Genomic DNA, 25,189 nt, shown 5'->3' on the forward strand with positions numbered 1-25,189 from the left:
AGAAGCTCTAGTGCCTAGACCAGCGGTTCTGAACCTGTGGGGTCAAACGACCCTTTCACAGGGGTCGCCTAAGACCATCCTGCATATCAGATACTTACATTACGATTCATAACAGTAGCAACATTACAGTTACGAAGTAGCAACGAAAATAATTTTATGGTTGGGTCACAACATGAGGAACTGTATTTAAAGGGCCAGAACGTTGAGAACCACTGGCCTAGACGGAGTCAGAGTGCCCTTCTCTGCTTCTTTATTTTTGTTTGCTATGACTCCTGATCCCTAATCAGTGCCTTCAAATCTGTTCTATACAAAGCTAAGAGATAAAAGGACTTAAAAATGTACTTGATTAATCCAAAAGAGCAGAAGAAGTACAAAGGAAGAAAACGGTGGGATAAATAAAAAACATACCAGAATAAGGTACATTTAAATGCAAGCATATTGGTAATTACATTAAACTCATGGGGATAGATACTTTTTTCAAAATATTTAAAGAAAAAAGAGACATTTTAAATATAGGGACACAAATAGGTTAAAAGTAAAGGGATGAAAAGAATATCTCTTATAAACACTAACTAGGAAAAAGATGGGTGACTATATTATTAAAGTCGATAGTGGCAGGAGTGTTAGAAAGGACAGGACATTTCATAACAATAAAAGAATCAGTTGTTTGGGAAGAAATAATGCTCCTAAATATATATATTCACCTACTGACAGAGCTTCAGATGCATAAAGAACAACTGAACGAACTGCAAAAAAACCCAGACAAATCCGTAATTACAGTTGGAAAGTTCAACCTGTCTCTCAGTAATTGATGGAAAAAGTAGATAAAAATGGTCAATAATGATAAGTAAGGGTTGAGCTATACTACTAGCAAATTGATGTAATTGATATTTACAGAATATTTTCCCTACGACTGAAATACAAACCTGTTCTGACTGTGCTTTCTGGGTTCTGAGAGTGCTGATCTCTGACTGTGTACTCTGATTAAGTTTCTCCTGTCACTGATATAGTGGGTATGCGGGCATTGCTTTTGAGTAACACCTAAATTCTGACTTAGCTTTTGTTCCAAGGTTTCTGGAAATTATAAATAACTTTCCTGCTGTATTGGGAATGGACAAACATTGGTACACTTGCTGTATAGTAAGCCAGTTTTTCCAAACACCATCTATGAAATAATTATTCATCCCTTTGTGATTGATTTGTGCTGCTCTTTGATTATATATTAAGTTTCCACATGTTGCATTGTCCTTTGAAAAGACTTCTGTATGAGGACTTTGTGATCTCCATATTTTTTTCAGAAAATTCTTGTTTCTAATAATTTCATGCTCTCTTTTCCATTTTAAGCTTGTTTACTTAGTTTTAAATTTTTGTCCTGAATACAAATATATAATCTGGAACTAATTGTGTCATAAAATTCATTTCATTTAAAAAATGTGTTTTTCAGTAATTGCTCTCTTATAAAAACCATTTTACAGGTACTTCAGAAGTTACTGAGGCAGTCCTTGTCAGAGACATTTTGTACGTATTCCAGGGCATAGATGGCAAAATCATCAAGATGAACAACACTGAGAATTGTTACAAAGCGGAGGGAAAGGTACAGTAACTAAAACCCCTTCTAAGATATTAAAAAAAGAGAGAGAGAGAGAAATGTGATTAAGACCAAATAGGAGCTATTAATTTGTGAGGTGTTATTGCGGTAATGAGGGCTGGACTTACAGAATTGTGTGTACGCCCCCCCCCCCCCCCCCAGCTGGTTTTGCTCAGTGTATAGAGCATCGGCCTGCAGACCAAAGGGTCTTGGGTTTGATTCCGGTCAAGGGCATATACCTTGGTTGCAGGTTCTTACCCCTCCAGGTCCTTGTTGAGGCATGTGCAGGAGGCAACCAATTGATGTATTTTTCTCATATTGATCTTTCTCTCTGTCTTTCCCTCTCTCTTCCATTCTCCCAGAAAATCAAAGGAAAAATATCCAAGGGTCAGAATTAACAAAAAGACCAAAAAACAAAATTGTATGTACTAATCAAGTTGCACTATTAAATTCTTGTTTATATTTCCCTGTGCAGTTTGTGACTTAGGTAGTCTTGTTACAATGCCCTTGGTCAGTCTTTCCTATCCTTTTGCATCCTTTCCCTTGCATTTCTTTCTTGTTTTCACTGATGCAGTCCCCCTAAGTTGATTTCTTTATCTCGTGATGGTGATGTCGGAGGTACCTGAGGGACAGGATATGGCTTGGCATCTCTGCTGCTGGATATTGGCTTCCAGATAAGGTGCCTCGGCTTGCTTTTCCTTCCCATTCTAGAATCTGCCTTTTCCACAGCCCCTTCTTGTTGATGGTGTGTTCTTCTTGACTCTCAGCTATTTCACAAGGTGACTGACATCACAGACTGTCCCTGCCATGCTTGGGGACCCTGACCAGTCACTCCTTGGGGTGATGCTGCTCAAGCTTAACATTTACTCAGAGGTGTTTTACTTCTCTTCCTATCACTTGAGGCTTTTGTTTTTCAGAATCTCATTGGTCTCACTTTAATGATGGCATATTAGTTATTTTTAAATTAAATATGTCGAAGCCCAAGAATCATATTAAAAGTACAAATGGTTGAGAAAAATAATAATTAAAATTCTAGTGTTAATTTTTAACTCTTGATATTTACTTTTTAGGCAAACCTGAATAAATCTTTGAGGGATACGACAGCCAGACTTGCTGAGCTGGGATGGTTACACAATAAAATCAGAAAGTACACGGACCAGAGGAGTCTAGACCGTTCATTTGGACTTGTAGGTCAGGTATGTTCATTATTACTAGAACGTTTGGGATGCCATTCACTTTGGGAAATGCTTAATCCACTTAAAATCTTATGAAAATAATTCTTAAGAGGGTTCTTCTTAAGTAAAGAAGCTTTGGTAATGTCTACTGTATCAGTCATGATCCATGCAAGAAAATAGAAATCACAGTAGGTATTGACAAAGATAATCAAATATAGCACATTGTTTCCATAGCTATTGGACAACTACAAAAGCAAAAGAATATAAACCAGTGATGGCGAACCTTTTGAGCTCGGCGTGTCAGCATTTTGAAAAGCCCTAACTTAACTCTGGTGACGTGTCACATATAGTAATTTTTTGATATTTGCAACCATAGTAAAACAAAGACTTATATTTTTGATATTTATTTTATATATTTAAATGCCATTTAACAAAGAAAAATCAACCAAAAAAATGAGTTCGCATGTCACCTCTGACACACGTGTCATAGGTTCGCCATCACTGATATAAACACTACTTAAAATAGAGGTAAAACTTGGGAGCAGAGAGAACGTGTTGGGGTTATCAGAATACAGTATGTTGGAAGAGGGGCTCCCAGTGGACACAGCTCTCTGAGGGGGTGCTGCTGGGACACAGGCCTGTGAACTGAGACACTCCCAGCTGCTGTGTGTGCCCTGGGCAGCACAGTGAGACTGGATTGGGAATGCTCCAGAAGTTAGAGGGAAACCAGCTGCTGCTGCTGACCTGAATGGTCACAGCTAGAGCAGTGCGTAATTGGTCCTCTGGATCCTGACAGGAGGCAGCCAACTCCTTTAATGGTTAAGCAGCATAGGATTTTGCCCTCAAATTGATTTTTGAGCAGTAATTATTTCTTTTTTTTTCTTTTTTTTAAATATATTTTATTGATTTTTTACAGAGAGGAAGGGAGAGAGATAGAGAGTTAGAAACATCGATGAGAGAGAAACATCGATCAGCTGCCTCTTGCACATCTCCTACTGGGGATGTGCCCGCAACCCAGGTACATGCCCTTGACCGTAATCGAACCTGGGACCTTTCAGTCCGCAAGCCGACGCTCTATCCACTGAGCCAAACCGGTTTTGGCAAGTAATTATTTCTAATGAAGTCTCAAAAAATTATTGAGGGGGAGAGAGAGAGCTGAAGTAAACTGCGAGACAGCACAGCACAACACAGCGATGTGGCTGGTGCTTAGGAGCGTGGCTTTAAAGTGAGACTGCCCAGGGGTCACGATGGCTTCACCTTTTAATAGTTATGTCACCTGGCACAAGTTACCTCCCCTTGGCCTTAATTTTTGTGTATGTAGAAGGGAGGTGGTGATATTAGGTAAAATGAAGATAATCTCCAAGGTGGTTAGCATTAGGAGACAGTGCCTAGAAAGCTGTTTTCCCGAGGCTAGCACTGCTGTTAATACCATTCACCAGTGTAGAGAATTGGCGAGATGGGTCAGGGACCCTTTCCTCTCATTGTAACACAGATGAGTAGCAAGGCCTTCAGCGCTCCTCCTGAAGGTTTTAATGATAAATGGAATTTGCAAGCCAGTTGAGCTCATTGGCCATCCCTCCCAGCTGCATGCTTTGATTTCTGTGAGTTGTTGCACTCTTTTCAGAAGGGACCATTTTATCATATCTTAATATCATTCTCTCATGAATGCAAATTCCACTGATATAGCCTAGTCAACTTATTAGATATGAAATAAAACAAACCCACAATGAATACAGGAAAGTTAAATAACTATTACATAGATGTTCTATTAAGTAAATTGCTAATCACTACAGTAATGTCATATAGTATTTTATATTGCTGGATTTAAAAGCCTTTTCTCTCATATTTACTTTGAATAACAGCACTCTAAAATTAGTAGGGCAAATGTAATTGTCCCCATTTTACAGATATAAAAGTTGAATTTCAGAAAGTTTAATTGAGTTGTCCATGTTGTCTTGACTAGTAGAGGCAGATATGGGATCAGAATATGACATGTAATTTCTACTTTGTAGTTCTTTGCATCCCACTCTCAATTCCTGTGCTACCTGGGCACCGAAGAAGTAGTGGTTTAGCTTATTAGAAGAATCACTGAGTGCTCTTTTGGAGTGGTCATTTGTGGCAGTTAGCATGGGTAATACTAATTGGTGCCTGTTGGTCCAGAGTAATTATTATTAGTCCCCTTTTACTCTCAGAAGTGTCCTGGCTCTAGACATTCTAAATAGAACAGATTTTATTTTTAAAGGAAGATATTGATTCCTAAGTATGAATCTTATATTTGCTCTATAATAAACCAAGATGAGAACAACTTCAGTCAAATCAAAACCTTTCATGTTGAATACACAGGGTTCTGAAATGCTCAGATTGTAATTCTTTTATTTTGGTGGGAGAGTTCTTATATGCTGATTTGTATACTCTGTATATTTATGTTCTACATGATGAATTATGATTTATTTCTACTGATCAGCAGTTTGGTTTTTTACTTTTATGTGTTTGTGCACATGTCTTTCTGTCTTAGACACTGGGATGGGGTTTTTGGAAAAAGTGAGGTTATGCCTGAAAAGATGCCATGTTGTTTTATCTGTAAATGTCACTTAGCTGACTATTGAAGTATTCCTTTGAGTCTACAAAATTTGTATATAAAGTTTTGTAAAATTTTTATAGTTTATAAGGGAGGAAATGTTTATAGTAGATAAAAGTCCACAAAAAATACAGTAAAAATAAACTTAATAGATGACTGATTATGTATTGCCTTAAAATAAGCAGAAAAGTGTAGAGAGTGATACTTAGAGAAAACAGGTTTTATCCTTTGCAAGTTCTGTTCTAGGCTGTCTCGGAAACCAGAGCTTCCCATTGAGTATCCCTGGGTTTACATCCCACAGGTCATTCCAAAAAGTTCTTGTCACAGGGCTATGTGAAGGTCCTCCTTACAGCTTCTGATTTGAAACCTTTTTAGCATTTAAGATTGGAGAGATACAAAAACATTTTTAATAATATGGATGAGAAAAATGAGCAGTGCAAACCAAAAAACACTGGGTGAAAATTGGCATTAAGTTGGCAATTAAAAATTTTTTTCAATTAAGAGCATAAAAAAATTACATTTTAATGCTATAAATTTAGAAGGGGCATAATTTAAAAATAAAGAATCATTATCTAAAGTGAATATACTTTTAGCTTTATGAAAAACATACTTTGTTGTTTTTATTTCTTTTCTCTTCTGTAAAGTTCATGCTAAGGGACAACACTTCCCTATCATTATTTAAATATTTAAATATAGCCGAAACCGGTTTGGCTCAGTGGATGGAGCGTCAGCCTGCGGACTGAAAGGTCCCAGGTTCGATTCCGGTCAAGGGCATGTACCTGGGTTGCGGGCACGTCCCCAGTAGGAGATGTGCAGGAGGCGGCTGATCGATGTTTCTCTCTCATCGATGTTTCTAACTCTCTATCTCTCTCCCTTCCTCTCTGTTAAAAATCAATAAAATATATTTAAAAAAAAAATTTAAATATACTATATATTGTGGAGGTTAAACCTGCCAAAAGACCGTTGATAGAAAGAGAATATAAGGCATGCAGAACACCTGAACTTCGTCTTAAAGCAGTGGTTCTCAACCTTGGCTGCACATTAGAATCACCTGAGAATCTTTTTAAAATTCTGATTTCTGGGCCCCATCCTCCAGAAATTCTGTTTCTTTGTTACTAATGTTGTGGCCCCACCCCATAACAAACAGAATTTCCGGAGGATGAGGCCCAGAAATCAGAATTTTAAAAAGATTCCCAGGTGATTCTAATGTGCAGCCAAGGTTGAGAACCACTGTCTTAAAGCATTGTGCTTGTGCAGTTCAAATGAGTTGATGTATAATGACTGTGTTGTGTGTAAAGATTATGTTGTGCTTTAATTATACTTACCCCTTTCTGCACAGAGCTTTTGTGCTGCCTTGCACCAAGAACTCAAAGAATACTACCGATTACTCTCAGTTTTACACTCCCAGGTAAATACCTTATTTTTACTTGAATTTCTTCATGATTTGAAGTGTTACAAAATGATAGTTACATAGAACTTTAAAGTTTTTCACATATTACTTTTGTAAGATAAAAATCTGTTTGTTAATACTGTTTGTGAGGTCTGGATATCTATAAAGTTTCACTGTTTTCCTATAGGCAGTTATTGCTAATTTTAGGGTCCTGTCTACCATTTAAACAAATCACTTGTAGTTTGAAGGAACTATTGTTCTTTTTTTTTGAGTTTGAACACTTTTCTTTCTTTTTAATATATTTTATTGATTTTCCACAGAGTGGAAGGGAGAGGGATAGATAGCTAGAAACATCAGTGAGAGAGGAACATCAATCAGCTGCCTCCTGCACACCTCCCACTGGGGATGTGCCTGCAACCAAAGTACAAGCCCTTGACCGGAATCAAACCTGGGACCTTTCAGTCCGCAGGCTGACGCTCTACTCACCGAGCCAAACCGGTTAGGGCAAACTATTGTTCTTTCAGAGGGAAACTTTTGCTTCGTTTTTATGAGAATAAACCTGTCTCCATATTTACTTTACCTGGATTAAGAAATGGTTGACATATTTAGTGACCTGTACTTACACATTATATCTTTATTGTTTTTTAGCTACAGTTAGAGGATGATCAGGGTGTGAATTTGGGCCTTGAAAGTAGCTTGACACTCCGTCGCCTCCTGGTTTGGACATATGATCCCAAGATAAGACTGAAGACTCTTGCGGCCCTGGTGGACCATTGCCAAGGTTGTTTTGCATCTGATGGACCTGCTTCATCTCAAAGCAGGATATAGGGAATGTCATCTGGGTTTATTTTTGTGCCTGTTCTTTTGTATCTGTTTTATAGCTGTTTATCTATATTTCTCTTTTACTTGACTCTTAGCCAGAAGGCTTTTCTAGAGTTTCATTCCTCCTGAGATTATGTAGGAATGTTTAGCTATATGTTACAAGTTCCCATGTTTGTATGTCTGGCTTAGTTCTCTCCTGGACTCTCGGTCTGTGTTTCTAGTTGCCTTCTGGACCTTTTTTCTTATTGTTTGTACTACCATGGCCAAAAATCTCTCTCTTTTATTTTCTCATTTGTGACATTGGGGCACTAATAGTCTGTACCTCTTGAGATTATTACGACTGTGAGATGTGAGATGCCAGTCATCTGCTCGTAGTTCATGGATCAGTGTTCGATGCTGTTCTCCTATTGGATGATTCACAAAGACCTTAACTTCAGCATGTCTAAATCCAAGTTCATCATACCGTCTGTGCCCTGCCTCCTCCACCTTTATACTCCTCCCAGTCCCCTCTCCCCCCATCTGTTTCAATATCCAGTTAGCCACTAAAATCCTGATACCTCTAACACCTTCATAGGTCTCAAATCACTGCCTCTCCCAAATCAGTGTCCTCAAACAGGATTCTGTTTGAATCCTGCTCTTTATTCTCTCTGTGCTATTGTAATAACCTGCTTACTGACTCTGTCCTCAGTCTCATCCACCTCCATTTTTGTGCATGCATGAAGAATCTTATTAAAATCAGATCACCTTAGTCCTTCTCTTAAAATCTTTCAACAGTCTAATAAATTCCTGAATTCTTAACCTAAGAAATTCTTCACGTGCTTATATTTTTGGACTTGATTTTTGCCACTCTCAATTCATTATATTGAGCTATGCCCCCAGGATACAGGGGACTGTAATCTCAGTGTAGTGTAGTGTTTTTAGGAAGTTGAGATTAGCATATTATATCACAAGAGAAAAGGAAGAAAATAGAAACTATTAATTAAAGTGTAAGTATTGTTTTGTAAACATATATATATTTATATTATTTGTATACTGGATTGCAGTATAAAGTGTGAATCTTAATGTGTTTCTCAGTCAAAAAAGTTGAAAAATCATGTTCTGAATCATATAACAAGTCAAGTTTTTGCTACTAAAAAACTCTGTAGGGATCATGGAGAGTTGAGTGACTCGCTCTGACCCATGTAAAGCCAGGGGAAGACTCTTGCTCTCTTGGCTCTTGATCCATGACATGTTTATTGCTGCTTCTATGTCCAAAGTGGTATCAAGAAAACAAACATACTTTATCTTCATTACTTGACCATTTTGGTTAGTTTTAAGTTACTGGTTTCTACTGTGAGTCTAAATTTGGGTGTTTTTCATGTATTCCCCCTCAGGAAGGAAAGGAGGTGAGCTGGCCTCAGCTGTCCATGCTTACACGAAAACGGGAGATCCATACATGAGGTCCCTGGTGCAACACATTCTCAGCTTAGTGTCTCATCCTGTCCTGAGCTTCCTTTACCGTTGGATATACGATGGGGAGCTCGAGGACACCTACCATGAAGTAAGGAATGCTACTCGATTGTCAGACTTGGATTTATGAAGCATGAACACCCAATTACTGTTTTTCCCCTTGTGATTACTGTTTTCCCTTAACGGTAATGCTACCACACTTTATTCGAATGCTGTGGATATTTTGTACAGTGCTTGAAAGCCAATTATCTCGTTTTTTGGCAGAACTGTATTTGGTTAATGGAAAATTGTTATCCCATTTTTAATAGTGTGAAACTCAGCAAGGTCAAATCACTTATTCAAATTTACTAGCAATATCAAGTTTACGGCAAAGTTAGGACTAGGTCTCCTAAGTCTTAGTCCAGTTTTCCTTGCAACACAGTATTATATGTTCTGTTGCTTTGCATGATTCCATGAAACTAACTATGGTGCTAACAATTTTAATGAAACAAGTTACTTGTATACGTACCCATAGTACAGTTAGTTCTGCTATAATGCAATGTGTGTTCCTAAAACAATCACCATGCTAAAACCACAGAGTAAAAACCATAGAACTTTTGACAAAAGGTAGAATGAAGGGGGCATCACACTAAAAATTCTTATCAGTGGTGTTAAATAAAAAAGTGTATAAGAACTTCATTGAAGTTGTAGCACAGTTTTAAACACATATTAAATTGTCAAATAATATATAAATTCTAGAATAAATGTGGTATTTGCCTTGAAAGAGCCCTAATGTTGGCTTGTGGACATGGGCCAAAGGAGGCTTGTCTGAAGTGGAACAGAAAGTTGTGGTTGCTGACACGCATGATGATGGATTAAGGCAGCTGGTGGTTTGAGATGTGTCTCTGTGTGCAATTTGTGGATTCCTGTGTGGCTGGGTTACTATTTTCACCTAGTTTCTCATGGAAGAAATTGCCCTTAAAATAATCATGAAATTTGTGTTAACATTCAAAGTTTCCTAATTATCAATGATGCCGTAATAAGTTTTAAAAACACGCACAATAGCAGAACCAACCGTATGTGGTATTTTGTGGTGCTTTTGGAACACATAAGGGGTGTTCTGTGTTCTCTGTGCATATGTATTGTGCAAATCACTCAGTATGTCTTGTGGCTCTTTCCATGGCAGTATTATAGTTGTACTTTATTACTGCATGTTATTTCACTGTATGGACTTAATATTTTACTTAGCAGCTCTCCTATTGATGGCGATTGTGTTCTTTGTAGTTTTAAACCTTATGAATATTATTAAAATCAACCTCCTTACATGTGCCTCTCTGTGCATATTTGTGAGTTTCTCTCAGGTAAGTATTAGGAGGTGGGATTGCTGGGTGTGGGGAATGCATACTTTAAATTTTGATTCAGCCATTTGAGCTCTGGAGTGGCTCAACCAGTTTTCCTGACAGTCATCAGTTTCCTGCTAAGGTTCTTGTTCCTCCATCTTCATTAGCATTTCATATTACCTAACTTTAACAAAAGTGTTTTTAACCTTAAGTATGAGATGTACCATTTCCAGTGGTATTTATTTGCATTTTACTGGTTACTAGTGAGATTGACCAGCTTATCATGTTTATTCATTATTTTTATTTCCTCTACTAATTGCTATTTATATTCTTGCCCAGTTTTCCTGTGGATTTGTCTGTCTTTTTAGAGTTGAGTCATGGAATAATTTTATACATTTGGGTAACTCATTTGTAGTGGTATTTTTTCCCTTTAATTATTTTTCTTTTAACTTTATTTTCACATTATTCAGATTGAGAGAAGAGTTGTTAGATAGTACAAAGAATCATAGTCTTGACCAAAACTCCCTGAATGTTTTGCCACATTTTATATAGTAAATTCCCATATACACTTGAATCTGCTTCTGGACTGTTTTTATATTGTTGGCTATTTGTCAGTATTATTTAAATAACTATAGTTTTATGGTTTCATATCTGATAGGAACAGTTTGTTCTTTTTATAGCTTTCCTGTCTGTTTTTGCACATTTCTACTTAGATGTGAATTTAGAATCAGCTTGTCAATTCTGCCAAATTAAAAAATATATAGGGATTACACACTGATTTATAGATTAATAAGAAATATTTTCATGCTTTCTGTGTTCTTTTTGTTAAATGTATTTTTAAACTATGAATTGAAAACTTTGAAAGGTCTGATATATATGTTTTCATTTGACTAATGATTACCTTTCAGTTTTTCAGAACTTTCTTTAACCTATATTTTTCTAAATGCTAATGTTAAGAATAAAAATCTGTTCCTACTTTTAAGGTAAGGAATTTTGTGTTGCCTCAGATTCTTTTCTGCCATGCAGTTAATTTCTATAGCTTTTGCTGTGTTGTATTATTTTCAACATTTTTATATTCAATTTGTAAAAATTTCCTGCTCTTTTAAGGTTTTAATTTATTTTACTTTGCCTTTAGATTTGTATCACTTATTTAGACTTACATGTTTTATGTTTAACTGGTCTTATTCCTTACCACTAAGCTCAATTATAATTTCCTTTATTGAGATCTACATACAGAGGAGTACACAAATTATAAAAGTAAAGCTTGATACCTTACTACAAAATGAGCTACCATCCAGATCAGGACAGTATCTTATCGGCACCCTCATTGTATGCTCTCCTTCCCACCACCACCCACTCACTGCCCCTTTCCTTCTTCCTAAAGGTAAACACTTTCCTCACTTCTAATAGCATAGTTTTGTCTTATGTTAAATTTTACATAAGTGGAGTCATATTTTGTATATGCTAAAATGCATTTTACATGCCATTTGAAGGGAAGCATCTTTGTATTCATCATCGTTAAGTATGAATCTTGAAGTTTAAATTTCTGGAAAGTGCTATATAATTGTTTTTTAATTAAAACTTTAAATCAAACAAATATTCAAGATGAAATGGAGACTTTAATTCTTGTGCAGTTAAGTTTTTATCACTTATGTGATAAGGAAACTTAGGAAGTGCTTTCATTTTGATAAGAGCGAAACATCATTTTCGATTAATTTGAGGTCTGTTAGTCTGTAATTACAGGATGAGGTGAATTTTGGAAGCTGTTTTTACAATGCATATATTACTAATTTTACTTTTGAGGTTTATCGATTTATCACCCATTAAAATTATACCTATATAACTAAAAAATAATCTTTTAAGGCAGCCTTCTAAAATTAAATTATTAAAGGATGAAAATTTATTTGTTTATTTATTTATTTTTATTATTAGATAGGATCTTTATTGTTCAGATTATTACAGTTGTTCCTCTTTTTTCCCCCCATAGCTCCCCTCCACCCGGTTCCCACCCCACCCTCTGCCCTTACCCCTCCCACCCACCCCCCACTGTCCTCATCCATAGGTGTACGATTTTTGTCCAGTCTCTTCCCGCACCCCCCACACCCCATTCCCCACTGAGAATAGTCAGTCTACTCCCTTTCTATGCCCCCGATTCTATTATATTCACCAGTTTATTCTGTTCATCAGATTATTTATTCACGATTTTTAGATTCACTTGTTGATAGATGCATATTTGTTGTTCATAGTTTGTATCTTTACCTTTCTTGTCTTCTTCCTCTTCTTAAAGGATACCTTTCAGCATTTCATATAATACTGGTTTGGTGGAAATGAACTCCTTTAGCTTTTTCTTATCTGTGAAGCTCTTTATCTAACCTTCAATTCTGAATGATAGCTTTGCTGGGTAAAGTAATCTTGGTTGTAGGTTCTTGGTATTCATCACTTTGAATATTTCTTGCCACTCCCTTCTGGCCTGCAAAGTTTCAGTTGAGAAATCAGCTGACAGTCGCATGGGTACTCCCTTGTAGGTAATTGACTATCTTTCTCTTGCTGCTTTTAAGATTCCCTCTTTGTCTTTTGCTCTTGGCATTTTAATTATGATGTGTCTGAGTGTGGTCCTCTTTGGATTCCTTTTGTTTGGGGTTGTCTGCGCTTCCTGGACTTGTAAGTCTATTTCTTTGACCAGGTACGGGAAGTTTTCTGTCATTATTTCTTCAAATAGGTTTTCAATATCTTGCTCTCTCTCTTCTTCTGGCACACCCATAATTCGAATGTTGGTATGCTTGAAGTTGTCCCAGAGGCTTCTTACACTATCTTCATACTTTTGGATTCTTTTTTCTTTTTGTTTGTCCAGTTGGGTGTTTTTTGCTTCTTCATATTTCAAATCTTTGACTTGATTTTTGCGATCCTCTAGTCTGCTGTTGGAGCTCTGTATAATATTCTTTATTTCAGTCAGTGTATGCTTGATTTCTAGTTGGTCCTTTTTCATATCCTCGAGAGTCTTACTTGATTTCTTGAGGGTCTCACTAAATTTATTGGCGGTTTCTAGAAAATTCTTGAAAAACCTTATAAGTGTGGTTTTGAACTCTGTATCCAGTAGTTTGCTTTCCTCCATTTCTGTCATTTGTGACCTGTTTCTTTGTCTCCACATTTTTTATGCTTCCCTGTGTTGATAGAGTGGCTTTCTGTGCTAGGTGTCCTATAGGGCCCAGTGGCTCAGCCTCCCCAATTACCTGAGGTGGACACTCTTGATGCACCCCTTTGTGGACTTTGTGCACAGTCTTGTTGTAGTTAAGCCTTGATTGTTGTAGGTATCACTGGGAGGAATTGACCTCCAGGACAATTGGCTGTGAGAATCAGCTGTGTCTACAGTGGGAGAACTTCTGTGCTGGAGACACCCTTCTGGGGCAAGACTTGCTTTAGTGGGGCTTTGGTGCTCACTGAGTCTGCCCCCTGAGTGTGTCCTTTATGGATCTGAGGAGTTGTAACCTGGATGGTCCCACTCTGACCACTGGGTAAACTGGCTCTTGGATCTCTAAGGAGGTGCTAATCTATCCTTTGCCTGAGGCTACCCAGCAGGAGCTATGGAGAGATCTGCAGATTCCTCTTGTTTGTTTGTGGTTTGGAAGTTCCCAGATGAGGCCCAGCTGTGAAGCAATGCAAGCTGCTGTGGGGTCTTGGGCCTTCTTTTGGAAGTTCTGGGTCTCTCTGACCCAGCTGCAGTTTGTTAGGTAATTTTCAGATTGCAAAGGGCCAGGCCTTTCATATGCAAAGGCCTCTGCACACAGCTTGGGTAGGGCGGGGTCTCAGGGAATCAACAGGGTTTAGCAAACAGCTATGGCTGATCCTCAGTCCTACCCCAAGAGGCCCCACGTCTCAGTGTCCCAGTCATCGCCGCAAGCACCTTTGAGAGAAAGCTGCTCTCGAGTTCCGAACGCTGCCAGACAGTCCAGTTTCTCCCCGTATGATTCTGGGTCCCCAGAGACTCGCCCGGAACTGGAGTTCAGAGCAGTTAGGAGCTTGAGACTCCCTCCGGTTTGAAAAAGACAACCACGTCCTCAGTTGTCAGCCCTTTCCACGTGTGCCTCCATACCTCTGCACTTACTTCTGCACCTCCTCTGAGTCTCAGTGTGCTTTTCTCTTTCCTTCTAGTTGTAGAATTTCCACTGAGCCAGCCTTCCTGTGGTTCTGGATGATGTCCGTTTTGTCTTTTAGTTGTATTTTTGAAGTGGTTGTGCGAGGCAGCAATTTCCGGTGTTTACCTATGCTGCCATCTTGGGTTTCCCTGAAAATTTTTTATTTAATAAAAAATATATTCTAATCCCTCCCTCATCCAGTAATTATAATATGTTACTTATAATATGAATTTGTTTACTGCTATGAACTTCTTAGCTGCTGATCAGTTAACTTGATGAACCTGGTTTTCCTCAGAGGTTGGCTTGGGAATTGTTTGAGATATATAGTGCTACCAATTAAAACAAAAATTAAAGCCACAACTGGGTTATTATCTTTTTAAAGTTCGGTACCTAATTTCTACTTTTGTCTTTTTTCTTGAGAATAATTTAATTCGTATTGTCTAGCAACCAGATTTTTAAAGTAGTCCTTAATTATATTACTAATTCGTTATGGACATCTGTGTTTTTAAAAGAGTTTTAAAAGTACCACCAGTTTTTTATTGATTGTATGCCTTATGGGTTATTCAGCCTTATTTATTCACTTATTTTATTGACAGTAATTATAGGACTCGAATTGATGTAAAATGTAGAGAATTGGACACAAACTTCCAAAATTGATTTTCTTTTGGACTTTTTCTTTACTATTTCTGAACATTGGTTCACTGAGGTAAAACAAACTTTTTAAGACTAGTATAGCTTAAATTTGGTGTACTTTTTTTTAAAGAAGTCTTGTTTCATAAAACATGTATAAGGCAAAGTTCCAGGTTTTATTTATTTAAAGATAAAATACAAAATAAGTATTTATGACTGTTGAATACAATATTAGCATTAGTAGCTCAAATGCTCAATCACTTAAACTTATCTCAGCTTGCCTCATTGGTAAAGTTATTTATTTTTAGATGTCTTTATTTAACTGTAGACTTCTGGAAATGTTGGAAGAATTATAAAAAACATTCCCAGGTACCCTTTCCTCAGATTACCTGAATGCTAACATTTTACTGCAATAAATTTATCTTTTTAAAAAGATTCTATATTTAGTGGTATTCATACTTAGGATCTGAGTTTAAATGGGACTTTAGGAAATTAAAGATTTGTAAATTTTTATTTTTTAAAATATATTTTTATTGATTTCATGGGGAAGGGAGAGGAAGAGAGAGATAGAAACATCAATGATGACAGAGAATCATTGATCAGCTGCTTCCTGCACACCCTCTACTGGGGATCGAGCTTGCAACCTGGGCATGTGCCCTTGATTGGAACCGAACCTGGGAACCCTCAGTCTACAGGCTGATGCTCTAAACAATGAGCCAAACCTAAAAGCTAGAGCTAAAGATTTGTAAATTTTTAATTTGCTAGTATTATACCTCAGATGTTACTGTTTACTAGTTTTGCTTGTGGGATTTTAAAAAATTCATTGTGATTGATAGAGCTAAAGTTAATCCTTCTTGACAATATATTTTATGTTCTTTGTGATGGGCTTGCATTGTTTAGTTCTGCTATGCCATTAGCTTTATCACTTAACAGTGTCTTGTTATAACTCATCTGCTTTATTGCTGTGGGGTAGAGCTTAAGAGCTCAGGTTCTGGAATCATATAACTTGGTTTTGACTTTCCCCTTCAGTTTCTAATGGCTCTGTATCCTGAGTGAGTAATTTAGCTTCTCTTGGCTTTACCTTCTGCATTTTTATATGTGCAGAATAGTAGTGCCTATTTCATGGGATTTGGTGTGTGTGTGAAGATTCAGTCAGGCAAATAGTAAGCATGCAATGTGTTATCTGCTGATAATATAAGAAAAACATTGCATACAATTTGAATATCCAGTAGCCCTAAGATGTCGGTGGCCTTTCTTTATTTTCATTGTTCTCTGACTTGTGTGTTTTCTGTTGAACCCTAAATTTATAAATATTCATTTAAGTCTCTTTAATTTATTCTGGGTTCTCTTTAATTTATTTTAAATCATATGTTTACCATAATAATTTGGTAGTTTAGACAATTGTATTCTGTGTTTGATCCTTAAGTAATTAAAATTTGGGAATTATTTTTTTCTTCAGTTTCTACATGGGCTAATTTTTTCTTAATTTGCACAATGAGTTATAACTTGGTTGTAAAATCAGTTGTCTTCAAGTGTATGTATAGTTAACTCTAAACTGGTATACATGAGCTTTATAACAACCCATTTAATAGTAATTTATTTAATATTTGCATAAAATTGCTACTTTCTAGAACAAAGAAAGCACAAAATATGAATAAGCAGATAGTAAAAAAGGAACCAAATAGAAATTTTAGAGTTGGAAAGTACAATAACTGAAATGAAAAAAATTATTCATGGGGCTCAACAGCAGGATTCATGGGATTCAAACAGAAAGAAGAAAATAAGCAATTTGAAAATAGATCAGTTAAGATTATCCCGTCTGTGGAACTGAAAAAAAAGGTGGCAAGATGAAAAGAGCCTAGGAAAACTCCTGTGCTACTGAAATTTGATGAAAAAACATAAATCTCTACATTCACGGAGCTCAACAAACTCAAAGTAGGATAAACTAAAAAAGATCCATAGTCCCAGGTTCGATTCCAGTCAAGGGCACATGCCAGGGTTGGGGCTCAGTCCCCTAGTAGGGGGTGTGCAGGAGGCAGCCGATTAATGATTCTCTCTCATCATTGATGTTTCTATCTCTCTCCCTCTCCCTTCTCTGAGATCAATAAAAATATATTTAAAATAAAATAAAATAAAAAAGATCCACAGTAAGACACTTTATAGGCAAACTAGGAAGACAAAGAGAAAAATATTGAAAAACCTCAAGTGAGGAAAACTCATCATATAGAAAAGGATCCTCTGTTATATTTAACAGCTGATTTCTCGTAGAATCCACAGAGGCTAGAAGGCAATAATATGACATATTCAAAATGCTGAGAGAAAAGGGCTGTTATTTAGGAATTTTGTAGTCTATAAAAACTCTTTCAAAAATGGTAAAGGAGATATGAAGATATTTCCAGGTAAATAAAGCCTGAGAGAATTTCTAGAAATTAGCTCTCAAATGAAGAAATAGAAATTGTGAATAGATCTATATAACAAGTAAAGAGATTGAGCCAATAATCTAAAAAAACTTTGCAATAAAGAAGAGCCCAGAATCAGATGGCTTCTCTAGTGAATTCTACTAAATATCTAAAGACCTAACATTAATCCTTCTCAAACTCTTCCACAAAATAGAAATAAAAGCCAATAAAATACTAAGCATAAATTTAACCAAGGAAGTATAAGACTTGTATGCTGAAAACTAGAAAACATCATTGAAAGAAATGAAAGAAGACCTAAATAAATGGGAAAACTTTTTGACTTCATTACTTTTGATTTAATGTAATCTGTCAAAATTCCAATGGCCTTTATTGCAGAAATGGAAAAGCTGATTGTCAAATTGGCATGGGAGGTCACAGAGCCCCAAATAGCCAAAATACTCTTGAAAAAAAAGAACTAAGTTGAAGGACTCACACTTTGTGGTTTCAAACATATTAATAATGCAAACTAATCAAAACAGTATGGTACTGGCATAACTATAGTCTGGTAGATGAAGTAGAATTGATTCTAGAAATAAACTCATTCATTTTTGTGGACTTGGTTTTTAATAAATGTCCAAGATCACTTAATGGAGAAAGAATTCTTTTCAACAAATGGTGCTGGGACAACTGGATGTCCACATTGAAAGAATGAATTAGGACCTCAATTGCATTCCACATATAAAAATTAACTCAAAATCAATCACACACCTAAAGCTATAAAACTTTTAGAAATAAATATACATATAAATCTTTGTGACTGTGGATTAGGCAATAGTTTTTTTAAAATATATCACCAAAAACATGAGCAACAACAGAAAATAAATTTTATAATTAAAAATGTATGTACATCAAAGTATATGATTGAGAAAGTACAAAAGAACCCACAGACTAGGAGGAAATATTTATAAATCATATATCTGATAAAGGCCTAGTATCCAGAATATGTAAAGAACTATTATTACTTGACAACAAAAAGATAACCCAATTAAAAAATAGGCAAAGTACTTACAGATATTTTTCCAAAGAAGATAGACAAGTGGCCAGTAAACACCGGAAAAAATTCTGATCATTATTAGTCCTCAGGGAAATGTAAATCAAAAACTACAGTTAGATACCACATCACACTCACTGGGATGGTATTGAAAATATAAAGCAAAATAATAGTTCATGAGGATTTGGAGAAATTGGAATCCTCATACATTGCTGGGGGGAATATAAAATGGTATAGTCATTGAAGAAAACATTTTGGCAGTTTTCAAAAAGGTAAATAAATGAAAACATACATTCATATAAAAACTTATGCATGAATATTCACAGTATTATTTATAGTAGTCAGGAAGTAGAAACAACACCAGTACTCGTCAACTGATAAATGAGTAAGCAAAATGTATATCTATACAGTGCAATATTCTTCAGCCTCAAAAAGGAATGAAATTTCAATACATTCTGCAACATGGATGAATCCTGAAAATATTAGGCCAAGTTAAATAAGCCAGGTCCCCTTGTATAATTTCATTGATAGGAAATGTGCAGAACAGGCAGATTCTTAGAGACAAAGTAGATTGTGTTGTCAGGATTGTAGGGGAGACAGGTAGGGGAAATCACAGCCTAGTGAATATGGAGTTTCTCTTTGGGTGGTGAAAATGTTCTGGAATTAGTGGTTGCACAAGCATATTGTGAATAATACTAAAAAGTATTGAATTAACACACGTTAAAATGGTGGCCTTTATATTATGTGATGGGTGCTAGCTACATCTGGCTCCTAAGATTTAACTTTCTGGCTCATTTGCTTAGTCTTCTGCCTCATTGCTGGTTAAAGGAGTTCCTTGCTATCCACCACGTAGTCTCTGTGCCTAAGTAGAGCTCAGTGGTTCTGAATCTGCATCCCTTTGGCCCACACTTGGGAAGCTCGTAGGGAGTTTAAGAATTTCCAAATCTCCGTGGTGTTTGTGATATGTGGCAATGCTTGACCTGGTATGCCCACCTTCTGAACCCCTGCAGTACCAGCCAGACTTGAGTGGGACATTGCAGAATTTGCCCCAGAGATTGGGGGTTACAAAAGGGAGAGGAATTCAGAGTTCCTCCTTATTCCACAGCAGCAATCATTTATAGAAACTTTCCTTGGGAGTTTTTCTGTGAGGAAAAAAAAATGTTTTTGGTCAATTAAGAATAGGAAACAGTGCATACTAGAGAAATTCTATAGTGAAGAACTTTTATCTAGTGTTTCTAAACTTAATATTAAATTAGTAACGTAGTAATAATGGATGTGTGTTTTTTTTTTTAAATGTATTTTGTTGATTTCAGAGAGGAAGGGAGAGGGAGAGATAGAAACATCAGTGATGAGAGAGAATCATTGATCAGCTGCCTCCTGCATGCCCCCAAGTCCGCAGGCCTACACTCTATTCATTGAGCCAAACCAGCTAGGACTGGATGTGTGTTTTTATTAACATTCAATGAGAATGCTTAGTGGCTATTTTAAAGTATGTGCAACGACTTAACGTGCAATGTGGAAATACATGTTTTCTATTGGTGACAGAGTCACAGGAACTGTTGCTTGTTATTTGAAGGAAAAGCCACATTTCAGATAGAGGATAATGCAAATAAGGTGTAATAAACTTCCTAGTCACAGACCTCTCTGCATTCTGTGTTTGTGGACTCCCAAGTCCAGAAACCCTTAGTTAGAACAGAACTTAAATAACGTCTCGAACTGGCCCTGACACCATGGAATGGAGCTAGCTTTAAAATATATATATATTGATTTCAGAGAGGAAGGGAGAGGGAGAGATATATAGGAACATCAGTGGTGAGAGAGAATCATTTTTTGGCTGCCTCCTGCACGCCCCCTACTGGGGATCAAACCTGCAACCCAGGCATGTACCCTTGACTGGAATCGAACCTGGGACCCTTCAGACTGCAGGCCAACACTCTATCTACTGAGCCAAACTGGTTAGGCTGAATGGAGCTAGTTTTCTGCAGAATTATCACAGGGGTGAATGTGAACATCCATCTCTTGGTTTCCTGCCTTGGAACTGGTGGAATGCCAGTCACATGTGGGTCTGGGAACCATCTCTGCCCTTGTCTGTTTTTGTTGGGCTTCTTGGACCTTCTTTTTCTGTGGCCCAGCTGTGCACTCCTCGGTAACTTTCCTGCGTTAGGCTCTCTATGATGGCTATTCAGAGTTCACTTTAGGTGTAAGTAGCTTTGTTGCTGTTGGCCTGGGAAGCTCTTTCAAATGCCCAAGGTTACCTGTTTCCAGGAAAGGCTTTCTCTTCCCTTCCTGCTGCTGAGTAATGCTCGGTGTCCTGCCTTAACTGCTTCCGGGTTTGGCTGATTTGCAACCCAAGGATGAGTTTTTGCTCTTTTTACCTGAAATAAAAACTTCCAGGTGGCCTCTGAGCATTGCTCTTTCTGGTTTGGCATCATTAAAATTGGTCTTTCGGTCCACTAGTTAGGATTTTACTTTTAATTGTTAAAAATATATTATTCCCTAGCCCAGTGGAACAGGGACTGGTGTCCAACTTTTATTTATTTTTTTGTATAAAATGCAAAGGCAGGCAAAAATAGAAGGCTATAATAATTTACAGATGTTCTGAATGATTAGTGTAGAAAGTACTTTCAGCATTTGGGGAGAGGTTTCTATTTGGCTTTTTAAGGGTAGCACTGTAGAAGAAAACCAGGTTTTTTTTGTTTTTGTTAGGCTTTTTAGTAGCTTATCTGGATTCTCTCCATGATAATATGAGTGAGGTAAATAAATATGCCAATATGTTCAAGGTAAAAACAAGATAGCTTAGTGTTAGTTATTATTATTATTATTACTACTACTACTAGAGGCCCGGTGCACGAAATTAATGCAGGGGGTGGGGGCGGTTGTGTCCCTCAGCCCAGCCTGCACCCTCTCTAATCTGGGATCCCTCTCACACTCCAGGACTGCTGGCTTCCAACCGCTCACCTGCCTGATTGCCCCTAACTGCGTCTGCCTGCCAGCCTGATCACCCCCTAACCACTCCCCTGCCAGCCCGGTCCCCCCTAACTGCCCTTCCCTGCAGGCCTGGTCCCCCCCCAACTGCCCTCCCCTGCAGACCTGGTTCCCCCCAAATGCCCTCCCCTATAGGCCTGGGTCCCCCCAACTGTCCTCCCCTGCCAGCCTGGTCACCCCTAACTGCCCTCTCTTTCAGGCCTGGTCCCTCCCAGCTGCCCTCCCCTGCAGGCCTGATTGCCCACAATTGCCCTTCCCTGCTGGCCATCTTGTGTCCACATCGGGGCAGCCATCTTTGACCACATGGGGGCGGCCATCTTGTGTGTTGGAGTGATGGTCAATTTGCATATTACTCTTTTATTAGATAGGATGATGATGATGATGATGCTGATGATGATTGGCCTGGTGCAAGAAATTCATGCACTGGTAGGGTCCCTAGGCCTGGCTGGTGATCAGGGCCAATCTGTGGGGTGACTGGTCAGGGTGATTGGGCCCCCGCTCGCACTGGCCTTGGTGCTGCCCGCTTGCTGGTCCTGTCCCCTGCTGCTGCCGCTGGTCACCTCCTTCTGCAGGGTGACCTGCGGGGCATTTGGGGGGGCCCCACTTGCACCTGCCTTGGATGGCCTGGCACCATCAGTTCAGATGTGCTGGTGGTTCTGATGTTCGGTCGATTTGCATATTAGGGTTTTGTATAGATAGATTATTGCCTTTTGAATAAACTTAGCAGAGCTGTATAGGATAGGGGCCTCAACTAGGAGCAGGAAAAGAAGAGAATATTAAAAGTACGATCTCTTGCTTTCAAAATTAGAAAATTTTCTATTTTGCTTCAAATGTTTAAATGCTCTAATAACCTCCATCCTTGAATTAGAAGGTCAGTGAACTATAGATAATGTAGGGACTGCTTTTGGGATTATCTGTCTCTGTGGATCCATTAAGCTTTCATTATTTTGTTCCTTTTATACTTTTGCTGATAATTATTGAAATTTAAAGGTTTCCCATATACATATTTTATTGTTTTGGTCCTTTTATGCTCCACCACTGAACTAGTGTAATTTATCAGTTTACCTTGTCAATTCCCTTTTCAGGCTTCCTCTGACTCAGAGCCTTTTTAGCTTCTCTAGGTGTGGATCTCTTGGTATTGCCTGCAGGATTGACAGGTTGAAGTTGGGTCTTTTGTGGTCTGTATTAATGGATCTGGTTCTTAGAAACTAAGTTCCTTGCTAAGAAAATTACCCTTTTCACTTCTGTTTCTAGTAGGGAGGCCTTGGCATTTGTCCAACGGTTAATGAGAAATCGTGGTACAATTATGTTTTATTTTTCCCCTCAGTTCTTTCTGTGGTTGACATAATGCTGAAAATTAAAGAACCTTGAGTGGAAAATGCATCAATAAAATAAAAGCATATTGCAATTATATTCTGACCTTGATTTTTTCTCTATAACTATATATTTTTCACAGGATTAATTAAACTCTAAGATGTACCCATTCCTCTCAGTGTTTGCTACTAGATGTTTGCTAGTAAAGTAATTGCATGCTACTTTGCCCTCAGATGAAGTGATGCTTTCATAACTTCTAAAGAAGACAGAATTGTCTGAGGTTCTTATCTTTGAAATTAAATTTTCTTATTGTTCATACTGATAAAAATCCTGCTGCACTCCAACTCTCAGGATAAATTGGTGTGTTGTCTGGAGAAACTAGCTCTTCTGTCTAACTGAATAACAGATAAATGCACTTTATATGCAATTAGTCTGTGAATGGCAAGCTACAGAGCAGTCATAGCATGGTGATTGAGTAACCTTTTAGATTAGTACTCCTGGTGGATTATAACATGTTTTTATTTCTATCAGGGATAAATTAAGTATATGTTAAAGTGATGATAGTTGCATTATAGTAGTATTGTTTATCCCGTAGAAACATCATTAGTTATGTGTTTAAAATTAGAAAGGGAATATAAATTAAAAATTAAAAGATAAAAGATCAATAAATACTTTAGTAATTTAAATTAGTGCCTAATGATAAGAAATTTGAATTGAAAATAAATATAGCGATCTCATTGTGGTCATAAAAATGTTGGCATTTATTCAAATGCCTACTTATAACGGAGACCATACAAAATTGATACCATCTAGCCCTAACTTACAAGGGTCAAATATAAGATTTTGACATTAAAAATTCTGTTTCCTTAAATATTTACCCTTGGTATTACATTTGTGTCAACAGAAGAAACATCTTTTTTAGTTGGTTGCCCTGGGAAAATGTAGTTGCTAAAACAATTCCTGCTGGTATTATATGTTTGCTCACTGGCTTGAATTACTCAGTTTTTTTGAACAATATTTTTTCTAATTTAAAAGTATTTGTGTAATTACAAAATTTTTGAGCATTTAAACAGTAGAAAAGTAAAATTTATTAGTAATCTCACGATAAACAGATAACCTGTGTTAATATATATTCCTTTTTTTAGTTTTAGTTATACATTTCTGTATGTATCATACCATGCATAGCATTTTGTAAACTTTTTTACATGAAGTCAATAATGAAATTAATTTCTTGCCATTAAATATTATTCTTTTATACCAAGTCTTCAAATATAATCTCTGAAACTCCTGAGTAGTACATAGGGTTATATGTTTTTGTGGATATATGCATTTTTCCTGGGAAAAAGATATGTACTTGTTATATGGTTCTCAGAAGGGTTTGTGATTGTTAAGAACAAACTTTAGTTGGGCTGGCATGGCTCAGTGGTTGAGCATTGACCTATAAACCAGGATTGATCCCCAGTAGGGGGCACACAGGAGGCAGCCGGTCAATGATTCTCTCTCATCATTGGTGTTTCTTTTTCTCCCTTCCTCTCTGAAATAAATAAAAATATATTTTAAAAAAGAACAAATTTTATTTTAAATGACTACATAATAATGTTTTATAATTCATTATATATTTCCTTGCTTGTGCCCTGACCAAAAATATTTTATCCCAGTAATGCAAGGGTAATATTTTATTCAGAATTTCATCTATATTCGTAAATGAAACTGACTTATAATTCCATTTTGGATATTTTATCAGATTTTGCTAGTGTTATACTGGATTCATAACTAGCATTCTGTACATTTTTCTGTGATTTAGAATACTTTAAAATAACAAGAACGATAACTTAAAAAGTAAGCTCTTAATTTGTTTTTATTATACTTCAGTTTAAAAGTCTGGGTTTTAAATGCCTTGGTGATAACATCTAAACATATTGCTCTTTTTAGAGTCTCCCCTCTCCTTTTTCTTGGGTTAATTTTGGTTATTTAAATTTTGCAAGGAAACCATTAATTTTGTATTGCTATGAAAATAATAAAAACATTTTTAAAATTATTTAAATCCATTTAGTATCTATGGACACACCTTCCTAGTCAGGTTTGTGTGTTTACCTGTTTGTGATTTGGAATTTATTAAGTTTCACCAAAAAGGCACTTTAGGTATTTTATGACTTAAATGGACTTTACAGTCTCCTTGGGGAATCAAGCCGCCATATATAGCAGAGCCAGTGCTGAGCCTCAAACTATCCAGCTTCCAACTGAAACAACTGTCAGGTACTGAGGTTGTGGTCCAAATGCCATTTCTCCTTAAAAGGAACTAGAGCTCTTTGGCAAATTGACTGGATGTAGGTCTGATATAGAAACAAACAAGATG

The 25,189-nt window shown here is 37.0% G+C and overlaps 1 protein-coding gene across 1 annotated transcript in view; it reads left to right on the top strand.

The window, feature by feature from the left end:
• Positions 1-25,189, top strand: part of TUBGCP3 (tubulin gamma complex component 3) — an 85,495-nt gene that overhangs the window by 21,530 nt on the left and 38,776 nt on the right. The window contains exons 7-11 of the mRNA XM_081084513.1: positions 1,476-1,594; positions 2,659-2,784; positions 6,681-6,749; positions 7,380-7,512; positions 8,927-9,093. Of these exons, the coding sequence (XP_080940639.1) occupies positions 1,476-1,594; positions 2,659-2,784; positions 6,681-6,749; positions 7,380-7,512; positions 8,927-9,093 (614 nt within the window). The remainder of the gene's footprint in view (positions 1-1,475; positions 1,595-2,658; positions 2,785-6,680; positions 6,750-7,379; positions 7,513-8,926; positions 9,094-25,189) is intronic.

The sequence above is a fragment of the Myotis nattereri genome (genome assembly GCF_964212035.1).
Source record: "Myotis nattereri genome assembly, chromosome: 2".
NCBI classification, from domain to species: Eukaryota; Metazoa; Chordata; class Mammalia; order Chiroptera; family Vespertilionidae; genus Myotis; species Myotis nattereri.